The 21,153-nt window shown below is 52.3% G+C and overlaps 1 protein-coding gene across 5 annotated transcripts; it reads left to right on the top strand.

Annotated features, from left to right (window-relative positions):
- Positions 1 to 936: 936 nt before the first annotated feature.
- On the top strand, positions 937 to 19,287 carry KCNIP2 (potassium voltage-gated channel interacting protein 2). 5 transcript variants are annotated; one of them, XM_015063042.3, is made up of 10 exons: positions 937 to 1,275; positions 14,370 to 14,465; positions 15,370 to 15,423; positions 16,077 to 16,201; positions 16,603 to 16,672; positions 16,831 to 16,901; positions 17,033 to 17,140; positions 17,325 to 17,443; positions 17,563 to 17,625; positions 17,925 to 19,287. In XM_015063042.3, exons 1-9 carry the CDS (start codon positions 1,203 to 1,205, stop codon positions 17,591 to 17,593), a joined length of 747 nt encoding a protein of 248 aa, XP_014918528.1. In that variant the 5' UTR covers positions 937 to 1,202; the 3' UTR covers positions 17,594 to 17,625; positions 17,925 to 19,287. The 5 variants fall into 5 exon arrangements, with proteins under 5 accessions (XP_014918528.1, XP_014918524.1, XP_014918527.1 ...); XM_015063038.3 differs by having other exon boundaries at positions 939 to 1,275; positions 17,325 to 17,429; XM_015063041.3 differs by lacking the exon at positions 15,370 to 15,423 and having other exon boundaries at positions 939 to 1,275; positions 17,325 to 17,429.
- Positions 19,288 to 21,153: the final 1,866 nt, after the last annotated feature.

Raw genomic sequence — 21,153 nt, 5'->3', positions numbered from 1 at the left:
ACTAGACACTGTCCCTTCTTCCTTCTGGTGGGTTGGGGGCTCTTGGGCTAGGAGTCCAGTAACGAGCCTGGAAAAGGTCAAATAGGCTTAGTCACTCAGTTCCTGGAAGCTGGAGGCAGCCCAGCTCTGTGATGGCCCCCGGCTTCAGAAAAGGAGCTTATCCTTCTAAGGGAAGGAAGCCCAATAACAAAGGCATTTCTTACCCACACTGTATCCTCACCTGGGTCCCCACACCCTTCAGTCACTCTTCAGATCTGGAAAACAGAAGGAATCTAGGACAGGGCAGGTGACAAGAGAAGGGCAGCAAAGTTGAAAGGGGGGGGGGGGGGGAACAAAAGAACCAGAAAAGTCTTGAAAAACCAGCCTGTTTTCCTGTTCTTTCCAGTGGGCCAATGGGGGTCATTAGATCCCAGAAGAAGGCACCCTCACAGTGAATGGGGCCCAGAGACAGGGTTCTGCAGTGGGTGAGGGTTGGGGTCTTTAGGTGAAACCTTTAACCTGAGATGAGCCTGATAGAGGCTGGGTTGACCTTTGCTTTTAGTCCCTAACCCCCTCCGAGCAAAGCGGGCACTGGCAGGGGTCCACAGAGACCCATACATGGGAGGAGAACATAAAAAATAGGGGCTGACGTGGAGACTGACCCAGACAGGGCACTTACAGACTTCCCCTGGCCCGTACTGATGGTGGGGGAAAGAGTGCCTGAAGGTTGGAGCAGGGGTTTCCTCACAGCGGGGCCTTTCGGGCCCTGCTCCATCTTCCACCATCAGGACCCACAGCTCCAGGTTTAGGGGGTAATGTTGCTGGAGAACCAGTCTCCCTCGCCGCCCTTCCCAGCTCACCCTTTCACCGGGATCCTCCCCCAAGCTGCTAAGAGGAGGGGGCGGGGGTAGGGGGAGCCAATCCCGGCAGCGCCAAAGGGGGGAGGCGGCGGTGACAGCCGCGGGGAGGGGGCGGGAGGAGAGAGGCGGCTTGGCTCCAGCTCTGTGCTTAGCTCGGCTCTGCCTCCGGCTCTGCGCTCACCTACTGCCCAAACCTCCCGCTCCTGCCCCAGGACCCCAGGCGGGACCCCAGCCCATTCCAGACTCAGCCCCAGCCCAGGCAGCGTGCAACGCCGCCAGGGGGCGCCGTGTGAGCACCCTATCTTGGCTACCCGGCGCCCCCTCCCACGGCCCAAGCGGGACGGGACGGGGGCGCCGGGGGCCATGCGGGGCCAGGGCCGCAAGGAGAGTTTGTCCGATTCCCGAGACCTGGACGGATCCTATGACCAGCTCACAGGTGAGTCAGGGACTCAGGGGTTGCAGGAGGGAGGGTAGATTCCAACTCCAGACCCTATCTGACCCTGGCCAGGCCCTTGCTTACACTCTGCCCCATTCCCAGGCACCCTCCAGGCTGTTCTGGGCAGCAGGACACTGGGGGTTCAAAGCCTTGGGTCCCCTGGGGGTTGGGGGGGGGACTAGCGGGCAGGTGGGGAGAAGCAGCAGGTGTGGGCGTGTGTGACACAAAGCTAGGAGAGTGTCTGGAGTGGGAGGTGTTACGTGCGTGAGCGCCTGTCATTCTTTGTGTGTGTCTGTGTGTGTATATGTGTGTGCCTGCACGCACGGTCTCCTTCAGCTGGTTGCCATGTGCCCTAGGCTTGGTGACAGGGTGAGTGTGATTTTGTTGGCTGTGCGATTGTATGATCTTATCAGATGTTTGAGTGACGTTGTGTTAGGACCCTGTATAAATGAAGTTGTTTTGACCATGTGCCTCTGTTTTATGTGCAATTCTGTGCTTGGAGTGTGCGATTCTGTGTGAGACTATCAGAATGGTCAGGACTTCACTTCATGGTGTATGTCTCTTTGTAAGACTTATGACTCTGAACCTCCTGGGGCAAGCATTTGTTAAAGTAGATTGTATTGTGCTTTGTGATTGTGAGACTATGCACATTATATTTGGCCTTTCGTGCTGATTGTGTACTTTCATGTGGCAATATCTGCGAGTGTCTATGATGTGTCTTACCCTTGCTGCCTCTCTGGGTTCCCGGTGCAGAAGGAGGCCTTTACTGCCCACCACTTTCCCCCCAACTTTTTCACAAACTGACCAGGTGGACCCAAGGAGAGACTTCAGTGTCCAGCCGCCCAGCCTGGCTCCCAGGAACAGCACCTGGCCCTTGCGGGGAGGCTTTGGTTAGTGTTTGGTCACCGCCCTGCCCCCTGCAAAAGTACTCAGATCATTCTTTCAACTGAAGCTCCTTAAACCTTCAACAACCCTCCCAGAACTTCACCCAGTCTTGAAAGAAAACACCCCCTCTTGCTTCCACTCCAGATCCAGAGTTAGAAGCTCTTGACCTGGAAGGTGCTGTGTAGCCTCCCCAAACCACTTTGCTGCCCAGTCATGCTCTCTCTCCCACAGTGGGGAGTACATCTGTGCCCGCACATATTCCTGGGTTTGGTAGGCAGACCCACGTGTTAGTGTGGGGGCCTGTGTCACCTTGTGTACATTTCCATGTGTGTGTGTGTTTTCTGTCTCATTGTGCAGCCTGCCCAGGAACTCCAACAGTGAAAGGGAGGAGGGAGACTGTCTCCTTGTCAGAAACAAGCTGGGAAGGTGGAAGGAGCCCATGATCCTTGTCTGTCCAGAGGGGAGTGAGGTTAACACTTGGGGGTGGGGAAGAGAACTAGGATCTAATGCCTTGAGAAAGTGTCTCCCCCACTCATTGACCCTGGGGAAATCCTAGTTCCTATGCTGAAACTCCTAGAAGGGAGGGCCCTTCTTCTCAAGTAGGCTCCAGGTGTGCCCTAGATGTGGCTCCGCCTGGGATGGAATCCAAAGGTCCAGCTCTGCTTTGAACTGTGTTCTCACCAACTCAGGATCCTTGCTAGTAGTAAGGCCCCAGGGCACTCATTAGCATCACATTAGTCAGTGTTTGCTTCTGCTTTAATTGATTCTCTCTTTTAGTGGAATCATCCCCTCCCCACTTGGCTATTTAAATCAGAGATTGAGTGAAGGTGGGGAAGCACTTGTATTGGAAGGTGCAGGAATGGGCTTTCTATTACTTTTGGTCTCTGGGTCTCAGTTTTCTCATCTCTAAAATGGAGAATACTACTTCCTGCCTGCCTACCTCGCGAGGAAAAATAGGTCAAATGTTGACAAGCATCAAGAATGGTGTTCTTCAGCAGCAGCAACCTCGATCTAGAGAGCTCCACACAGGACTTGGAAAATAGAAATAGCACTACCAGGAGATCTCCTTTCAGAGGAGGGCTTGTCTTACAGCAAGAGACAAGAGGCTGGGACGCTCTGAAACGCGTGAGGGGAAGCCAAAAGGGGAGTCGTTGTCCGCGGTGCTGAAGAGCGGTCGGGGCGGAGGTACCATGGGGCCACCCTTGTGCCCAAAGTTCCTTCCCTGTGCAGTCGGGATTCCTGGGATGGACATGGGGGTAGTCTTTGGCTCCTATCTTTCTGGTCCATCAGGCTGACAGAGAGGGAGTCTTTAAGTCATACCTCAGGGCATCCTGGGTACCCCCGATCACTTTTCTTCCCCACTCCCCCGGACTCAAAAGCTAGGGGAGATTTTTGGGGGTGGGGAGAATTTGAGCCCCAAGCCGACCCAGATCTACCCCCTGTGGTCTTCCAAGCCTGGCAGGTCTGTTTGGAAGTGCAGCGTGGTGCGAAAAGGCAGCAATCCGTGGCAGTCCTGTCCAAGCCGGAGGCAAAGAAAGGACTGGGGACAGTGAGGAGACAGCTGGAATCTGGCCAAGGCCTGAACTCGGGTCCCTCTGGCCATAAAATATCTTTCCCAAGTCTAGGGCGCCCTCGTGTGGTCTTAGAGCAGCCATGCTTGCGTAGTTGATTCCGAAAGGGGATGTCGCGGCCAAATCTAGTGGCAAAATTTGCACGGAGTTCGAACATGACTTTTGTCTCATAAATGTAGAATTTTCAGCCAAAAAGACAGGATCCCAGTCGGAGGAGTGGAACTAAGTCTCTTCTGTAGGCTGTCCCGGTGGTTTGAAGGCGTCAGTGGGTCCTGGAAGGGTTTATTTTGGATACAACCCGATGGAGATAGTCCTGGAAAGGGTCAGGGCTGAGACTCAGGGGAGGGGAGCTTCTCCTTCATGCATTTGGCTGGCAACCAACATATGATGGTAGAATCTGGGAACCCACTGGAGCAAGACAAAGGGACACAAAACAGAAAGTTATGAGAGAAAGGGATTCGGAGCCGCCTCTTCTTTGCCATCCCAATACGCGGTCCAGTTCCTCCTCCTTCCTCCAGCTCTCTCTCCCATTGGTCCAGGAAGTATGGAAGTGTGAGAAGTTGCCATGACAACTATGTCCTCTTACTTCCCCCCCCCCACCCCCCCACTTGCTTCTCAGTGCCAAATTGGTAGGAGGAGGTTGCTACCGGCAGAGAAGAAAGGGCTGAAGAGGGGCAGTAAAGTATCAGGTTCATTATCCCCTTCCCCATCTCCTTTTTCAAAACCTGTGGGTGCCTCCCCACCAGAATATCAGAAAACATTCCCGGTGCTGGCTGTGAGGACTCCTCCCATTCCAACCCCCACCCCCACCCCCACCCCCACCCCCGCCCCGCCCCGCCCAGTCTAGAAACTTTGAGGACGGGAGCTTCAGATGGTGGGGATAGGGGAAGTTCCCCTCCTGCGGCCCGGAGGAAACAGGAAGCAGAAGAAGACTCCGTTGTCCGAGATTCTGGTTCTGGTCCTGCGGGCCCGGCCCTCCCGCGCCGCCCACGCAGGGCCCACTCGGGTGGAGGCGGAGACCTGACTGCCCCAGGCCTTGGGGGAGGAGCTTGGCCAGTGCACTCTCAGCCGAACCATGAACCGATGCCCCCGCAGGTGCCGGAGCCCGTTGGGGCAAGCAGCACGATCCCTCTACCAGCTAGTGACTGGGTCACTTACGCCAGGTATGAGGAAGGGAGGAAGGGCCTGGACCCTTCAAAAAAAGTGAGTGAAGTGGGATAAGAGCCTTACAGAGGTGGGGAAGGGAAGGGCCCTTCACAGAGATGGAGGGAGCTGGATCCCTCAATGGAAAGCGTTTAAAGGGCAAGATCCCTGACAAAGTAGAGCTAGGAATAGAGTCTCCTACAGAGAAGGTGGAAGATAGGGGTCTTCAAAGAGGAAAGGGTAGGGGGCATCATGGTCCTTCAGGATGGTGGAGGATGAGGCAAGACTTCTCACTGAGGGCAGAGGAGGGGGGCCTCAAGCAAGTGGATGTAAAGGGATAAAAGGAGGAAACTTGCAGGGGAGCAGGGAAAGGGCTTATTGAATTGCTTAATTTAATGGGATCTTAAGATGACTGGGGTCAGCGTCCAAAAGGAAAAAATGCTGAGGCGGGACTGGACCAACATGAACTCAGCTAGTGAGTTCATGAATGATGGGATGAATAGACTTGTGTGGCATAAGGACTGTATGTCACCGTTTTGTCTATCCCTGGGAGTTTGTATGAACCGGGTTATACATTACTGGGGTTGTGACTACTGGAACTGTGCATGCTTGGGGTTGCATATCACTGGGATTCTATGACACTGAAATGGCATGTGCCTGGGGTTCTACGCTTTAGAGTTGGGTAGGGGGTTCCTGAGTCACACTAAGTTAGTTGTATAGTCTTCACAAGCTTGTACCTTGGTGTGGGATGTGTGGAGTTTATGACATGTGGATTGTGAATATCATATCATGGCACTGCTGAGATTTACACACACTTCCACTTGAGTTTCCTTAAGGCTGCCTGGGCAAGGCCCACAGAACCTCGCATCACCTCACTACCTGGCCTGGAGAGACCAAAACAGCCTCACCCCATGGCATTCTGGGATCTGTAGTTCTCTGGCTCTCTCCATGGTATCCTCTTGAGCCCCTGGAGTATAGGCTGGCCTCTCCTTGCCATGTGTTCCCAGGAAGGCAGGGAGATGGGGCTAAGCCAGAGCCATGCTTGGAAGTCTCTTGGGGAGCCTGTGTCCCTCAAGCCCCCTTCTTGGACCTGTCTCCAGTGACAGATGGCTGGAGCCCGGCAGGACCAGCTCTCAATCATAGCAGGCATGACTTCCAGGCCCCAAAATAGCCCCAAGGCCTAGGGAAGTCATTAATCACCTAGTGCAACTGGGGGCTGCTGTGTCTTCTGGCGGGGCTGGGGATGGAGTGGGGCTGGGGGACCGAGAGAAGAACTCTGCGGTCTTCACTGGCTGGGGTCTTCACTGGGGGATCATGGACAGATGAAAGTGGGACAGCTACATAGGGTGGGTCCCCTCATAAAGCAGTATTATTCCAGGTTCCAAGGGTGAGAGACAGACAACTAAATGATAGGAGTATCTCTGCAGTGAGGTTTGAGGGATTTAGGGAGGGCCTACCTAATGTTTTAAGATAGTGTACCTTTGAGCTCTCACTCTGCCTAAAGTGCTTCCATTAAGACTTCACTCCCTTGAGTGAAGAGCTAATGACACCAGGATGCTTAGGGAGGACAGATCTGGACAAGTCTCTCATAGGGCCCCGGGACTTGAGAGGTTGCTGAGTGGGGAGAAGGGAGAGCCTGGAAAACAACTCACTGTTTCACTTCTTACAGACCCTCCCACCAGAGGCCTGTTAGGACCTTGAGTCCCTGTGAGGCTGGGTCGAGGTCTCTGAAGGTTAAGGGTGGGGATGAGAGAGAGAAGAGGAGGGTCTAGAGACAGGGCAATTGGGTGCAAGGTTGTCAGTCTCTCCATCTGTGAATCAGCATCAGAGAGCCAGAGATGTGGCTGTGCTGCCTCTTTCCTTCCAGATAGTTTGGCTTGGTGTTCAAGGCTCCATGGAATCTGACCATTGGTCTTATCACTTATGGTTCCCCCGGCACTAACTAAGCTACAGTCATCCAAGGTTCCTTGGCATCCCCACACGCATTGGAAGGGCAGACTGGTAGATCATTGGTCCTGGCAAGTCTTGATCCATCCTTCACCATCTGTTTTATCTTGGGAAAATTATTTCCTTGAGCCTCAATTCTTTCATCTGCAAAAATGGGCATACTGCTACTCACTCTGACCATGTCAGCTGTAAACACAGGAGTAATATTTTCATTTTTCATTTTTATTATAAGGCCTAAGTGAGACGATATACGTAAAGTATCCAGGACACAAAATGTGCTTACTAAATGTTGACCCCTTTGTTAGGGTAGACTGTTGACATTTCGCCATCTTTTTTTTTTTTTTTTTTTTTTTGAGACAGAACATAAGCAGGGGACGGGTGGGGGTGGGACAGAGAATTTGAAGTGGGCTCTATGCTGACAGCAGCAAGCCCAATGTGGGGCTCAAACTCATGAGAGATCATGAGATCATGACCTGAGCCGAAGTTGGACACTCAACCAACTAAGCCACCCAGGTGCCCTGCCATCTTTTAAGAACCAGCTCAAAAAATAACCTCTCCAAGTTTTTCCTGGCCTTCCAGTTAGAGAGCTTTTACAGTTAAATGAGCTTTTTGTTTGTTTTGTCATTAGGGAAATGCATTTTAAAGTTTATTTTTGAGACAGAGACAGCATGAGTGGGAGAGGGGCAGAGAGAGAGAGAGAAAGAGTGAGAGAGAGAGAGAGAGAGAGAGAGAGAGAGAGAGAGAGAGAATCCCAAGCGGGCTCCACGCAGTCAGCATAGAGCTCAACGCAGGGCTTGAACTCACAAAACTGTGATATCATGACCTGAGCCAAAACCAAGAGTTGGATGCTTAACCAAATGAGCCACCCAGGTGCTCCTAAATGAGCTTTTATAGCTCATTTCATGGCCTGCCTGTAACAGTTCCTACCACATAGTAAGCACATAAATATTTTATGAATGAATAGAAGCCTTAAGGTTCTCTTAGTGGGCTTTCTCTCCCTACCCAATAGAAGCCCCTGTTTAGTTCACCTTTGTTCCACAAGCACCAGATCAGAACCTGTCATTCAATTTATATAAGTCCAATTTTAACCGACTGAGCCACCCAGGGGCTCCTATATAAATCCAATTTTTAAACTCTTTGCCCTTTAGGAGCTTGGAATCTAGTTGAGGAAACAGGACTGATCCAGAAAGATCTGGGTTCAAATATGCAACCTCTCATCTTAGCTAGGTGACCTCGAGCAAATCCCTTTCTCTCAAATCCCTTTATTTGGGCCTCCTTTACCTCATCAATGAAATGGGCACAATACTATTCACTCCACCTACTTCATGGAGTTGTCATGAGAAGCCATCAAGATAACAATGTTTGTGGAAATGCTTTGTTAATTGAGAGCTATAGAAATGTAAGGGGCACGGGAGATGTCATGTTGTTAATAATGGAAGAAAACACTTCCACAGTTACTCTGTGCCAGGAATTATTCTAACAGCTTTCCATGTATTAATTCATTTACTCCTTCCAGCAACCATATGAGGTGGGAAACAGAGGCACATAGAGGTTAAGAACTTGCCCAGTTAATTGTAACTGACAAATCTGGGATTTGAACCCAGGGAATCTGGCACCCTGGCCCGCACTATTACATACCATGCTATGCTGTCTCCTTTTACTTTTCCCATTTAATAACATTACAGAATTAGGTGCTAAGTTTTGAGGGCCCAACAGTGAGTTCACTAGAAATTCTGCTGAGGCCTGGAAGTCCTGTTAGGTGAGAACTGTAGAACAGAAGGAGAACAAAAGGAGGGCATTCATAATAGGAGCAAAGGTACAGAAATGGCACCTAGTTTGATGTGTTTGGGGGACAGTGAAGAGGCCAAAATGGTTGGAAAGGGTATCTGCTGATGAGGGTAGAGGGAATTAAATGCCAGATGTGGAATTTGGACAGTAATAGGGAGATATTTGCTGGTTTCATCTGTTTATCTGTAACTTCTAGGGTATGGGAAACCAAAAGCAGTCCCCAAGTTGACTTCTTCCTGGAGGAGGGGGTGGAGCGGCAAGCAGAGGACCAAGCCTGCCAGTGGCATACCCTTCTTCCCATCCTTTCCACACCTTCCCAGGTTGTTGTGGGGTGGGGTAAGGGTTAGGGAAGGGTTAGATACAGAGTAAGATGGATGCCTGACCCCCAGTGGTGGCCATGTGGAACTGCAGAGCAGTGATCCTCAAATGAAGTGGCAGGGACAGCCTGACAGGGGGACTCCTACACCACTATCGGGCTGAGACCCGTTCATCCCAGAGCTGGACAAAGGAGAGGGCTCCCTCTGGAGTCAGTCTCCCTAAACGAGGCCTCCTGAGTGGGCAAGCTGTCTAACAAGAGCCAGCGTAGTGTGATGGTTTAGAGCACAGGCTCAGGGTCAGACTGGGTTAAAACTAACACTCTGACACTTACTGATCTTGGTGATTTTCTTAACCTTCTCTTGCCTTAGTTTCACTCCCTGTAATGTGGGGATAATGGTACTTCCTTCATAGGTTTACTGTGAAAATTAAATATGATCATGTCTGGGGTCACCTGGCTCGCTCAGCCAGTGGAGCGTGTGACTCTTGATCTCTGGGTTATAGGTTCGAGCCCCACGTTGGGTGTAGATACTACTTAAAAAATAAAATCTTAAAAACTGTGACCATGTCTGTAAGCACATAGCATATTATCTAGCACACAGTGAGTGCTCAATCAATGTCAGCCAGCTGTGGCAGTAGTTGTCTTCTGGTTCACTGGCTCTGCAGGCCTCTCCCCACCCCTACACATGTGCACACCCACACCCACACACAGACACACAGCCAGCAGCAGCAGCAACAGCAGCAATGGGAAGGAGCTGGGAAGATGGGGGAGGGGCTCCAGGAATGCTCTAGGGGGTGAGGGTGGATGACTCCCTTGGAGGATTCAGATTTCCCTCCTACTCTCCATCATTCTTCTCCATCAGCCCAGTAACAGTTCAGGAGCAGGCAAGGCTTTGGCAGATCCTGGCTGAGAGGAAGGGAGGAGCTCAGTCTCTCCTCTTCCAAAGAACTTGAATCAGTGGATCCCAAAGGCAGCCACCATAAGTCCCCTCCCCAGAGGGTCATGATAAGGCTAAGCAGCCTTTTTCCTGCCCCGGCTATTGGACCTAATCCTCCCTCCCTTGGGCCTCAGTTTCCCTGTCCGTGGGCTGTGGAAAGAGAGTGCTTCCCGCCTCACTGTCTCTATAACAACCGCGATCGATGTTGGTGGTGTCCTCCTGACTGGGGAGGTCACTGCCTTCTCCCGGCTTATATTCTCATACAGCTCCGTGCAGATACAATTATGCAATCACCGTAGACCCATACTCCTAATTATAGGACACAGCTATACTACCAGTCTTCAGACCTCTATCCCGCAGCCCTGCTGAAACCCATACACTTCATGCCCCCCACACACTCACTCAGACATACGCCAGTGCACTCACACACACATACTATGGACACCCAGGTCACTTACTCCCATACACAAGACACACACCTAATAGACACATACGCAATCATGTGCAAACCACACACAGAGACACACATAAGAGGAGAAACACATACTCTCTATATAGTCAGACACGGGAATACACACAAGAAAATGCCCAGACACTTATAATTTCTGACTCATATATCTATTCCTTATACACGTGTAGCTCATAGTCTTTCTCTCTCTCTCTCTCTCTCTCTCTCTCTCTCTCTCTCACACACACACACACACACACACACACACGCACACACACACACACTGCCCTTCCCTGCCCTCTCCCTAAGCACAGCTCCTCCCTCTACCCCCTCCCTTTGGCACAGAGTAGCCACAAGGTGTCTGGGGGAAGCTGTCCTCAGGGACAGAGGCAGGTCGCTGCCTTCCTCTTACGGCCTGGCCTGTTTTGTCCCATATCCTTCACGCCAAAGGCTCCTGAGGAGATGCCGGTCTGTAGGCTGAAGTGGCCCCGCGAAGAGGAAAAGGCTGTGACTGGGAGGCTTGCGGGGCAGAGGCGGGGTGAGGGGGCGGGAGAGGGAGGAGATCCTGGGAGGGGAGGGTGAGGGAGGCTGCAGGCGGTCCTCTTACTCCGGCCCGGGGAGCCTGAGGGGGAGGTGGTGTGAGGAGAGCTTCCAGTGTGTCTGACCCTCAGCTGGTGGGGGCCATGCCCCAGGCCCACCATGAACCTGGAAGGGCTGGAGATGGTTGCTGTGCTCGTGGTCCTCGCTCTGTTTGTCAAGGTCCTGGAGCAGTTTGGCCTTTTCGAGCCTGTCTCCTTGGAAGGTAACCCAGGTGTCTGGGCGTGTCTGGGCTGCTGGCCTGAGCGGCGCTGGGGAGGGGCTTACTCTGATTTTATGACTGGGGTCACGGGTGAGCATGTTAGTGATGGGACAGGGCATCTAGGGGAGGTGAGGAGGGGTGCTTGGGGGACAGGACATCTGAGAGAGGTAAAGAGGGAAATTCAAGGAGTGGGTGGGGGGAAGAGTGTCTGAGGGAGGTGAGGAGGGGATCTGGGGGCTGGATGTCTGAGGGAAGTGAAGAGAGAGGGCCGGGGGCTAGGGTGTTTGGTGTCTGGGGGGGTTGGTGAGAGGAGCACAGCATGGGAGGACTAAGGTATGGAGATGAGGGGAATCCATTCGGAGCATGAGGAGAGGTCTGGAGACAGGCAGGGCTATCTAGAGTAGAGGAAGGAGGTTCGAGGGATCCTGAGGTAACATCAGACTTCTGGGGTATCCCTTTGGGGCCAGGGATCCACAATGGCCCTGAAGATGTGTGTGACTCTCCACACCTCCATCCTTGCAGGTGTAGGTTACAGAGTGTGGTGTATGTGGACTCTGTGTGAGGGATACAGGGGGTGTGACTGTGTGTTCCTCTATGTGAAAAAGGATAAAGTGTGTGACTGTATGAGCCTTTGCATGTGACAAGGATGTGATTTAATGTGTAGAGGGACCGGGTGTGTGGCTTTGTGAGATGTGGATATGACTGCCTGAGGGGGACTGGTTGTGCAGTTGGGCCTCTTTGGGTACTGGATTGTGTGTGTGGCTGTTCCCAGAGTTCCCTGAGAAAATACCAGCTCCATAGTCAAGGCTTGGGATGGGGGTGGGTTCTGGAGGGGTAGGAGTGGGAACACTGGGAATGAGACATTTATAATCAGCTCTGGCAGGAGGGTGAGGGGTGGAACAGATCAGGGACCTTGCTTCCCAAGCCCCCTTGCCACTCCCAGTTTCTCTCAGGATCTTCGAGGCCTAGGCATTGGGAATTCTCCACCCCACCCCAAAGTCTAGCGGGGAGAATGATATTGGAGGTAGAGAGGAGAGCAGGTTCTGCCTCCCCCAGAGAGGTTTGGCCTCTCCCTCCTCTTCCCACCAATAACGGTGCAGCTCTATAGCATGGCTGCTCTCCAGTTCCACAAGGGACAGGAAAGTAGGCAAGAACCATGATAGGAGGGCTACAGGGTAGACACCAGGAGAACTGCAAAGGTGTGAAGAGAACTGGAAACGTGGAAGGGCCAATGAATTGCCTACTCAGGGGTTCAGTAAGAGCAGGAATCCCCTAACCCACCCTCCATCCTTTGCTACATTTATCGGAGTGGAGTGGGGAGCAGGGGCTCATCCAATCCTGAAAAGATGAAGTCAGTTTGGCTCTGACTTGCCATCCATCCCCTTTAGACTATTTGATGGGAAGAGGGTCATCCAGGAAACCCAGGTGTCCTGTAGGCTGAAGGCAGAGGAGAATGATTCCTGGGAGGACCAGGGAGGGAAGTGGATGTGTGAACAGCTGGAGGTTGGGAGAGGCGGGGGTGGGGGTGGTGTCGTGTCCCCCCCCCCCCCCCCCGCCCCCCAGCCCTTACCAGTCCAGCTGCGACTACACCACCGGAGGCCCCAGGCACAATCCGGCTTCGGGAAACCAAAGTCCGGCTAATGGAGCCCTGGGCGGGGGGCCAGGCCGCCATCGATCCCGACTCGGCCCACCCTCCTACCTCTCCCTCCCGTCTCCCTCCTACCTCTCAATAGCTCTGAGGGGGAGGGGGAGAAAGGACGTATTGGAGGGGAAGGCATGGACTTCAATTACCCTCTGGGAGCAGAGCCTTTTCCTGAAGGGCGGAGCCTGCCTGAGGGGAGGCGGGGCCTGCGTGGGATGTCGGGTGCCCTAGAAACCTACAACCCAAGGAAATTGGGACCCTCCAGGAATGGACTGAGGCCAGTTTCAAGCAGTGTGCTAGGTCTCTGTGAGCTCTGGCTCTGGAGTCTGGAGGTGGGTGCAGCCAGGAGACAGGCACAAGAACGTGGAGTCTCTCCCTAGGGTGCAATTGGCACTGTAGGACAGGGGTGTAAATAAGGGGAAGTGAGAGGAACTGTGGTCATCGGCTCTGGATAGCCCCACATTACACCAAAATGCTCATCTGGAAGGTCTGTTATTGCTTCAAAGTTTGCTATCATGTCACCTTCAAAGAGCAAGCCATACGAAAGGACTGGGAGGGGACACACTTTTAGAGTGGGTGGGTTAGCTGATGAGGAACTCTGTTCCCCTGACAGGGAGATTCTAAGTGCCCTGAAATGAGGGGTTATAGGAAGGAAAGGTAGGCAGAACAAACATGGGTTCTATTGGTGAGGTGCAGTCTTAGGTAACTGGGGTGCCATGGGTACCTAAGTCACAATATATGATTATATGTCCTGGTGACCTTGATATGTGTCATGTTATAGTGGCACAGTGTTTGTAGTGTCCTTAACACACGGTGTCATGCTGTCCTATGTATTCTTGTATGGTTTGTTCATGCTGCATGGAAAATGGCCAATGTGGGTCTTCATATGTATGTGTCATGTTTTTCCTAGGCCACATCTGTATATGTTTGTATTAAGGAGTACTGTGTCAAAGTGTGTGTGTGTGTGTGTGTGTGTGTGTGTGTACCTGTGTGTGTGTGCATGTGTTGGGGCCTGCTTACTTAGGCCATTGTGGGGGGTGCCTGGCTGGCTCAGTTGAAAAAGTGTGTGACCCTTGATCTCGGGGTTGTGAATTCAAGCCCCATATTGGGTATAGAGATTAAATAAATAAAATTTTAAAAAATTAGGCCATTGGTTTTGAGTGTGTTCCTGGGTATCAAGCTGTCGCTGTATGGCCTCCATCACTGTGATTTATCATTCTGTGTGTCACTATACACGTTTGTCACTGTGTGTGAGAGAGAGAGACAGAGACAGGTGTTCCTACTTAGGCAGTCCTTGGGTTGGACATCACCCTCAGAGGTCCAGCTATAGCACTGGAGCCAAGGGCACTGGGTCAGCAGGCATCAAGGCCAATGCCATCTCCCCTCGGTGGCCTCACGGTCCCCAGCTGTGTCCCATTATGCAAGGTGTCTGAGTGGACTTTATATGCCTGTGAACCCCACTGGGCTTCCCTAACCCAGCCCCAGCTACTCTCACCATTCTCCTCCTCCGGTCTTCTCCCAACACCCGCTTCCCGTCAGGTTGATTTGTGATGGTGGGGAGGGGATCGGAGGGACAGTGGGGGTTAATGTGCCTTCCTGGGGTCTTCTCTCTTCCCAGGCCACCCTCCAGGGCCCACTAAAAAAGCGCTGAAGCAGCGGTTCCTCAAGCTGCTGCCTTGCTGCGGGCCCCAAGCCCTGCCCTCAGTCAGTGAAAGCAAGTGCCTCTCCTGTGCTTCCGGGGGCGGGTTGTTTGTGTTGGGGTGTGACCTGTGTGACCGGCGCGGGCCAGCTAGTGTGAGTGTGTGTGGGCGTGACCAATGTGGCTTGGGGGGTGGGGGTGGGCGCTGGTTGGCCCGAGTGTGAGGAGGGTGTAGCTATAGAACCCGGAGCCTGTGGAATGTGTGGGCGTGGCCAGTTTGGGGGCGGGGCCCAAGTGCCTGTGGGCCTCACTGGTCCGCAAAAACGAGTGAGCCCCGGGTGTTTGGGCGTGGCCGGTGTGGCAGGGCTGAGACCTGAGATTGTGTGGGTATGGCCAATGTGGCCGGGCGAAACCAGACTGCTGCGAGGTCTGTCGTGGCTTAACTAGGTTAGTGTCTGCGGCTGTAGCCGCCCACCCTGCCCTGGGCATGTTTTGGGCCTCGAGATGCAAGTTGCCCTTGCCCTGACTGGATGGATGCAGGTGCAGAGGATGGAGCCCGCCTTCCTCCAGGTGCCAGGATACTTGGGCTTTCTAGTCCCAGCCTGGTCCCCAGTTGAGTGGCCTCGCTTTCTCTCCAGGCCTGTTTCCTCAGTTGGGCCTTGCCCGTCTCAAGGGATCATACTGAATGTTGCAAGCCACAGAGGCCCACTTTGTAGTTTTTGAGAGTGTCATTGTGTTTGATTCCACATGGGGCTAGCTTCAGGAAAAGGACAGGCGTGAGTCCCCCAAGCATATGTGTGTAGGGTCTGTTTCGTGTGTGTTTGTGCTTGTTCGTTATGTGTGCCACTGTGCACGGGGCTGGGGTGTGTGCACTGTAACACGCAGGTCTGTGAGATTTGCTGTTGAGTGTGAGGGGCGAGGTGTGTGTCTGCAGTTGGCCGGGTCTTCCACTTTCTCGGTGACAGTTCGCTCCCTTCAGCATTAGCAGTCCCAGCCTCCCTCCGCCCCCACAGACCCCGCCCGCTGGACCCAGGTGACTTACTGTCCTGGTGGGGGCGGTGGCGGGTGCCTTGGAGAGCGTGGGGTGGGGGTACTTGCCTGGGGACTGGATGTTGGGAGCTGGGGCAGGACTGAGATGGAGCCAGGGATGTGGCCTTCGCTAAGGTTTACTGGGAGCAGGGTAGGGGTGGGGTCTGGATGGGCTTGGCTGGGGCTGGGCGGGGCATGGCTGGAGCATGGCTGGGATAGGTGGGGCTTGGCTGGAGAAAAGGATCTGGGCGGGGCAAGTGTGGGGCTCCATGGATCTGAGTGGGTCAGGGAAGGTCCGGAGCCTGGACCCTCAGACGCTTCCTCTTGAACCCTTTTTTTCTACTCTTCCCTTTCTGGGACGAAGATGGGGCTGGGGGGCCTTCTCCTTCAACCAGGGATCAAGGGCCTAGGGCAGCGATGAGTCGGACCCGTGGCTGTGGGGCCAGGCCTGCCCATGGGCCCGGACAACTGATAGACTTGGAAGCTGACCAGCGTCTTCTCTCCTTGCCTTGATGTCCTCGGACCGGGGTCCAAGGGAACTGGCAGGCTGGTCTCTGGCGTTGGAGATGGGGAGGATGGTTTTGAAGCGGGGTCCTGGAGGCTGGGCCTGAGGCGCGGCTGTCCCCTCCCCCCTCGTCCCCTCCCACCCCCCCGCAGACAGCGTGGAGGATGAGTTTGAATTGTCCACCGTGTGTCACCGGCCAGAGGGTCTGGAGCAGCTGCAGGAGCAAACCAAGTTCACACGCAAGGAGTTGCAGGTCCTGTACCGGGGGTTCAAGAATGTGAGTACAGAGCCAGGCCAGACAGGGCGAGGGGTGGGGCAAGGGGGCGGGGCCTATCCGAAACTTCCCGGAAGGATTGGCCTGGATGCTTATAGGGGTAAGAGAAGGAAGGGGAGGCGGAGCGGCCCCTCGTCCCCGCTGACCAAACTTCTAGCAGGAAGCTCTAGTAGATTTGAGACGAGGCGGAGCCTGTAGACTGGCCGTCTGGTTAGTTCTGTTTTTTTAAACTTGTGCACTGAAGAGAAGTCTTGCCTTCCTTAAGAGAACTACATGGTGAGCTCCCTGGAGACAGGAAGATTTTCCTTCTCTGGGAGTCTCTGGCATAGAGTAGGTGGTGGTGAGTGGAAGGGGGTTTTGTTTCTGCTCTCAGTCTGGTTTCTAACCCCCCTTCTGCCCCCCAGGAATGTCCCAGCGGAATTGTCAACGAGGAGAACTTCAAGCAGATTTACTCTCAGTTCTTTCCTCAAGGAGGTGAGGGGACAAGGCCTGAGAGGAAGCAGCTGTCCATCTCTAGGCTGAGTTGGGGAGAGGGTTCTGGAGGGGCTGGGAATGCCAAATGATAAAGAGGGGTGTGGGGTAGGAAGTCCTCTCCTGTCTGAAAGCCAAACTTATCCACGCTTACCCTACAGACTCCAGCACATATGCCACTTTCCTCTTCAATGCCTTTGACACCAACCATGATGGCTCTGTCAGTTTCGAGGTGAGCTGGAGGAGGTGGGTCAGGGAGGCCTGTTTCCTGGAGCATCAGGGCCAAGATCCACAGGCCAAACCCAGAGAGGGGATTGGGTTAAGGGTATCTGAAGAACCAGTTCCCTCCTCTCTCCTTCCCAGGACTTCGTGGCTGGTTTGTCGGTGATTCTTCGGGGAACCATAGATGACAGGCTAAACTGGGCCTTCAATCTGTATGACCTCAACAAGGATGGCTGCATCACCAAGGAGGTGTGGGGAGACTGAAGAGTTGGAGAGCTTCTATGTGTGAGGGGAGGTTCAAAGAGCCCTTAGGAGGAAAATGTGACCCACACGTGCATCACCAGCAAGGGGTGAGGTCTGCCCTAGGCTCTAGTCTTCCTGGTTTGGAGGCTGGAGGCTCTGAGGAGGGATCCTTTTCTCTCTTGCCTAACAGGAAATGCTTGATATCATGAAATCCATCTATGATATGATGGGCAAGTATACGTATCCTGCGCTCCGAGAGGAGGCCCCAAGGGAGCATGTGGAGAGCTTCTTCCAGGTGCCTGGGACTGGGTAGGCTGGAGGGTCCTGGAGTCAAGGGAAGGAGGCAAGGTCCCAGCAGAGAACTTACCTGAGTTCTGCCTGCCTCTCTCCTGTCATCCCTTCTCTTCTCTCTGACTATCTTTTTGCAGAAGATGGACAGGAACAAGGATGGCGTGGTGACCATTGAGGAATTCATTGAGTCCTGCCAGAAGGTACAAGTCCCTGCGCTCCATACTTCCCTGGTCTGGACTCAGGGTCCGATTCAGTGATGTAGGAGAAAGCTCCTTTGGGCAGATTATCATCTCCCTAACTTGCCCACACTCCTGAGTCCTATTCCTTCACAACTCAGGGAGGCCTGCCCCTCCCTACAAGTCTCTCTGGGTGTCTCCTTCCTTGCTGCCTCTGTCTCTGAATGTTCCCATTTCAGAATGAATGTCCCTCTCTGTGTCTCTGATAAGCTCTTTTTATTTCTTTCTCTCTCCAATCTGCTTCTCTCACATCATGGCTACAGGACGAGAACATCATGAGGTCCATGCAACTCTTTGACAATGTCATCTAGCTCCCCAGGAGAGGGGGTCAGTTGTCCTGGGGGGACCATGCTCTAGCTCTAGTCCAGGTGGAACTCACCCTTCTCTTCCCAGGTCTGTCCTCATTCTAGCCCTGCCCTGGGGGCTGTAGGAATCCAAGAGCCTGGGGATTCAGTGTTCCAGACTGCTGGAGCTAAAGGGGCCAGGGAGTGGGCAGAGTGTACCTGTGGAGTGTTCCCAACTCCCAACAGCTCCCACCCCCTTCCTGCCTAACACTCAGTGCTGAGGGTGCCCCTGCTAATAGGAAATAAGTGGTTCTCCACCTTCCATCCCTACTCTAGAAACTACAACACTAGACAAAATGTCTCCTGCTATGGTGCTTCCCCTATCTCTGATTTCATATGCATTTCCTCTAAGATTTCCTTCTCAGAGAGGCTTCTCTGTCAATGGCACTGACTAGCCTGTTAGACCAGGGCCTTTGAGAGCCTTGTAGAGGGGGACAAGAATGTAAAGGGAGAAATCTTAGGCCTGAGCTGGGTGTTTAGGTCACAGGTGGCTGGGATAGAGTGCAGAAAGGCCTGGAGATTGTAACACCTCAGGCATGCCAGACTATAGGTCTAAGCTCCATAGGTCTGCCACCCCAGGCTATCATAACATGAGTTTCTAGGCTCTCCAGAAGACTCTGTCTCCTAGGAAATGCCCCAGAAATTTCCATACTCTCCTCAGTATCCCAGGAGAGCTTAGGATCTTGATGTCTGGCTCATCCCTGGAATTCCTTCCTTTCCTTCCTTCCTGTTTGCGTGGGTGGTAGCAGCAGCAGGGGAATATGGGTGGGAGACGTCCCAGCTGATACCTGCCAAAGTTTCAGCCTACCCTCTCAGATGGCTGCCACTTAAGTTTTTATTTGCCATTTATTCTAGACTTGGAGGCATGGAGTGAGTCAGTGGATGCCTTAGAAGAAAGGGGAAGGAGGGAGGCATGTATAACATCTGAAACCAGTGTGGGGGCATTCACTAGAATCTTTGGTCTACCCAGGCTCTATTCTAACCCCCCACATAACCTCCTCAGTTCCTACTTAGGGTGTCCTCTTGTTCTATTCAGTCTACCCAGAGATGCCCCTGAACACACCTAGAAGGCAGGGACCACTCTTGCCATGCTGCCACCCTTTAATATACTTGCTCGTTCCATTTAGCTCACTCTCCCAGTCAGTCAGGATCTGAGGGTTAGGGCCCTACGGGGGGCCCCTTTCCCATCAGAACACTGTTGACTGCTTTGCATTTTTGGCTCCTCTGTATATTTTGTAAAATAAAAAATATACCAGATCCAATAAAACACAATGGCTATGCACAGGCTGCTGTCTCTGCCTTTTTGTCCCTCCCACTCCACACATACCTCACAACCCTAACCCCTGCACCTGTAGTCTTTTAGGTCCCAAAGAAAGTACCTCTCTTTCCCATAGTATGGCACACCCTTGGCAGAAAAGTGAGATACAGGTTCTGGAAGTGTTGGAAACTCACCTGACCTCAGAGAGGTCCCCATGTGAATCTCTCTCCCATCTCCTTAGAGGAGACAAGAGACAGGATATTAATGTCATGAAGACTATGCCAAGCCAGCTGTCTTTTGGCTAGACATTCTTACAAGTGGAATCAAGAATTTCTAATTTACAGGGGTGCCTGGGTGCCTGAGTCAGTTAAGCATCTGACTCTTGATTTCGGCTCAAGTCATGATCTTGGGGTTCGTGAGATCGAACCCCATGTCGGGCTCTGTGCTGACAGTGCAGAGGCTGCTTGGGATTCTCTCTCTCCCTGTCCCTCTCCTGCTTACGCTCTCTCTCTCTCAAAATAAATAAACTGAAAAAAAAAAGAATTTCTAATTTACAGACATCTTAGTTAATCTCAAAATGACTTTTCTTTTAAATTTTTTATTTTTTAAACATTTTAAAGTTTTTATTTATTTTGAGAGAGAGAGAGAGAGAGAGAATGAGCGAGCAGGGGAGAGGCAGAGAGAGAGGGAGAGAGAGAATCCCAAGCAGGCTCTGGACTGTCAGTGTGGAGCTCGATGTGGGGCTGGATCCCACAAACTGTGAGATCATGACCTGAGATGAAATCAAGAGTCGGATACTTAACTGACTGAGCCACCTAGGTGCCTGTCAGTGTGCTTTCTTTTGAGGGGCGGTTCCCTTTAGTTTCTAATGAAAGTTCCTTTGTGTAAACATCCTAACCTTGCCTCCAATATGGACATATGTTTGTGTTTATACTCCAGCCAAGAATGATGAGGGACCATATGGGGTGGACCCAGGTCACCATGGAGCAAGTGACACAAAGGGAGTAGAGACTTCTTGTGTGGAATGGTGGCCTTGCTCTCTTTCTGGAGAGGGGCCACCAGTGGTAGGTTCCACCTATCCTTTTGCTGGGGCACCAGTATGTGGTGACTAAGCTTCACCTTCCATAGAAGGGGGATCAGGCCTTCCATCACTGTACACATTGACAAGGTAAAGGGAGGAATATGGTGTTCAAGAAAGGGAAACTTACTTCCAGAATCCCATCATTTTGTCATCTGTGTTTCCTGCTCACATTCTCCCTTGACTATTTGCTTCATAAGTCCTTGGATTTCTTTGGGTCACAGCCCCTCCAAAAGATCTGATAAAAGTTATGGGCCTACTTCCAGAAGAAAAAAAAACATGTACACTTTTCCACACATTTTTGTATCCCTGAAGTCCGACCATGGACCTGAAGTTAAGAACCTATGGTCTAGCTTTCCATTATACAGGAAAGGAAAAAGGCCCAAAGAGGGGAAAGGACGTGCTCAAGGTCACCTAGTGAGTTTATAGGAGGATTCAGACTAGACCCAGTCTCCCAAGTCTCTGTCCAGGGTGGCTTTGGGATATAGTAAAGCTTTGGAATATAGTAAAGATTTGGATGCTATCCATATCACACACAGTCTAAACAAAGCGACACTGTGACAGGCTCTTATGGGACCCTACACTTTTCCTTCATGGCACTTCTCAGTTTGTTACCATATATTTATTTGAATGATTATTTGTCTTATTTGATACAAACTCCTGAGGGCTCTTTGAGAGCCAGGACTAGGTTTTCTTGCCCCACTGATGATCCTATCCTTGAGGCCTAGCATATAATAGGTATTCAACAATTGTGTAAATGATTGTGTGATTGGATGAATGAGTATGGTGAGTGTGTGTATATATCTCGCTTA

This window comes from Acinonyx jubatus, chromosome D2, assembly GCF_027475565.1.
Source record: "Acinonyx jubatus isolate Ajub_Pintada_27869175 chromosome D2, VMU_Ajub_asm_v1.0, whole genome shotgun sequence".
In the NCBI taxonomy this organism is placed as follows: domain Eukaryota; kingdom Metazoa; phylum Chordata; class Mammalia; order Carnivora; family Felidae; genus Acinonyx; species Acinonyx jubatus.
The sequence above is the reverse complement of the archived record's forward strand: the minus strand, read 5'-3'. Positions and strand labels throughout refer to the sequence as shown.

What these genes read in the sequence shown, in the direction of transcription:
- KCNIP2 (XM_015063038.3), top strand. Translation starts at nt 1,203, where the DNA reads ATGCGGGGCCAGGGCCGCAAGGAGAGTTTGTCCGATTCCCGAGACCTG. An exon ending in ATCCTATGACCAGCTCACAG is followed by an intron (nt 1,276 to 14,369) that starts GTGAGTCAGGGA and finishes CTCTCTTCCCAG; the next exon opens with GCCACCCTCCAGGGCCCACT. An exon ending in TGTACCGGGGGTTCAAGAAT is followed by an intron (nt 16,202 to 16,602) that starts GTGAGTACAGAG and finishes TCTGCCCCCCAG; the next exon opens with GAATGTCCCAGCGGAATTGT.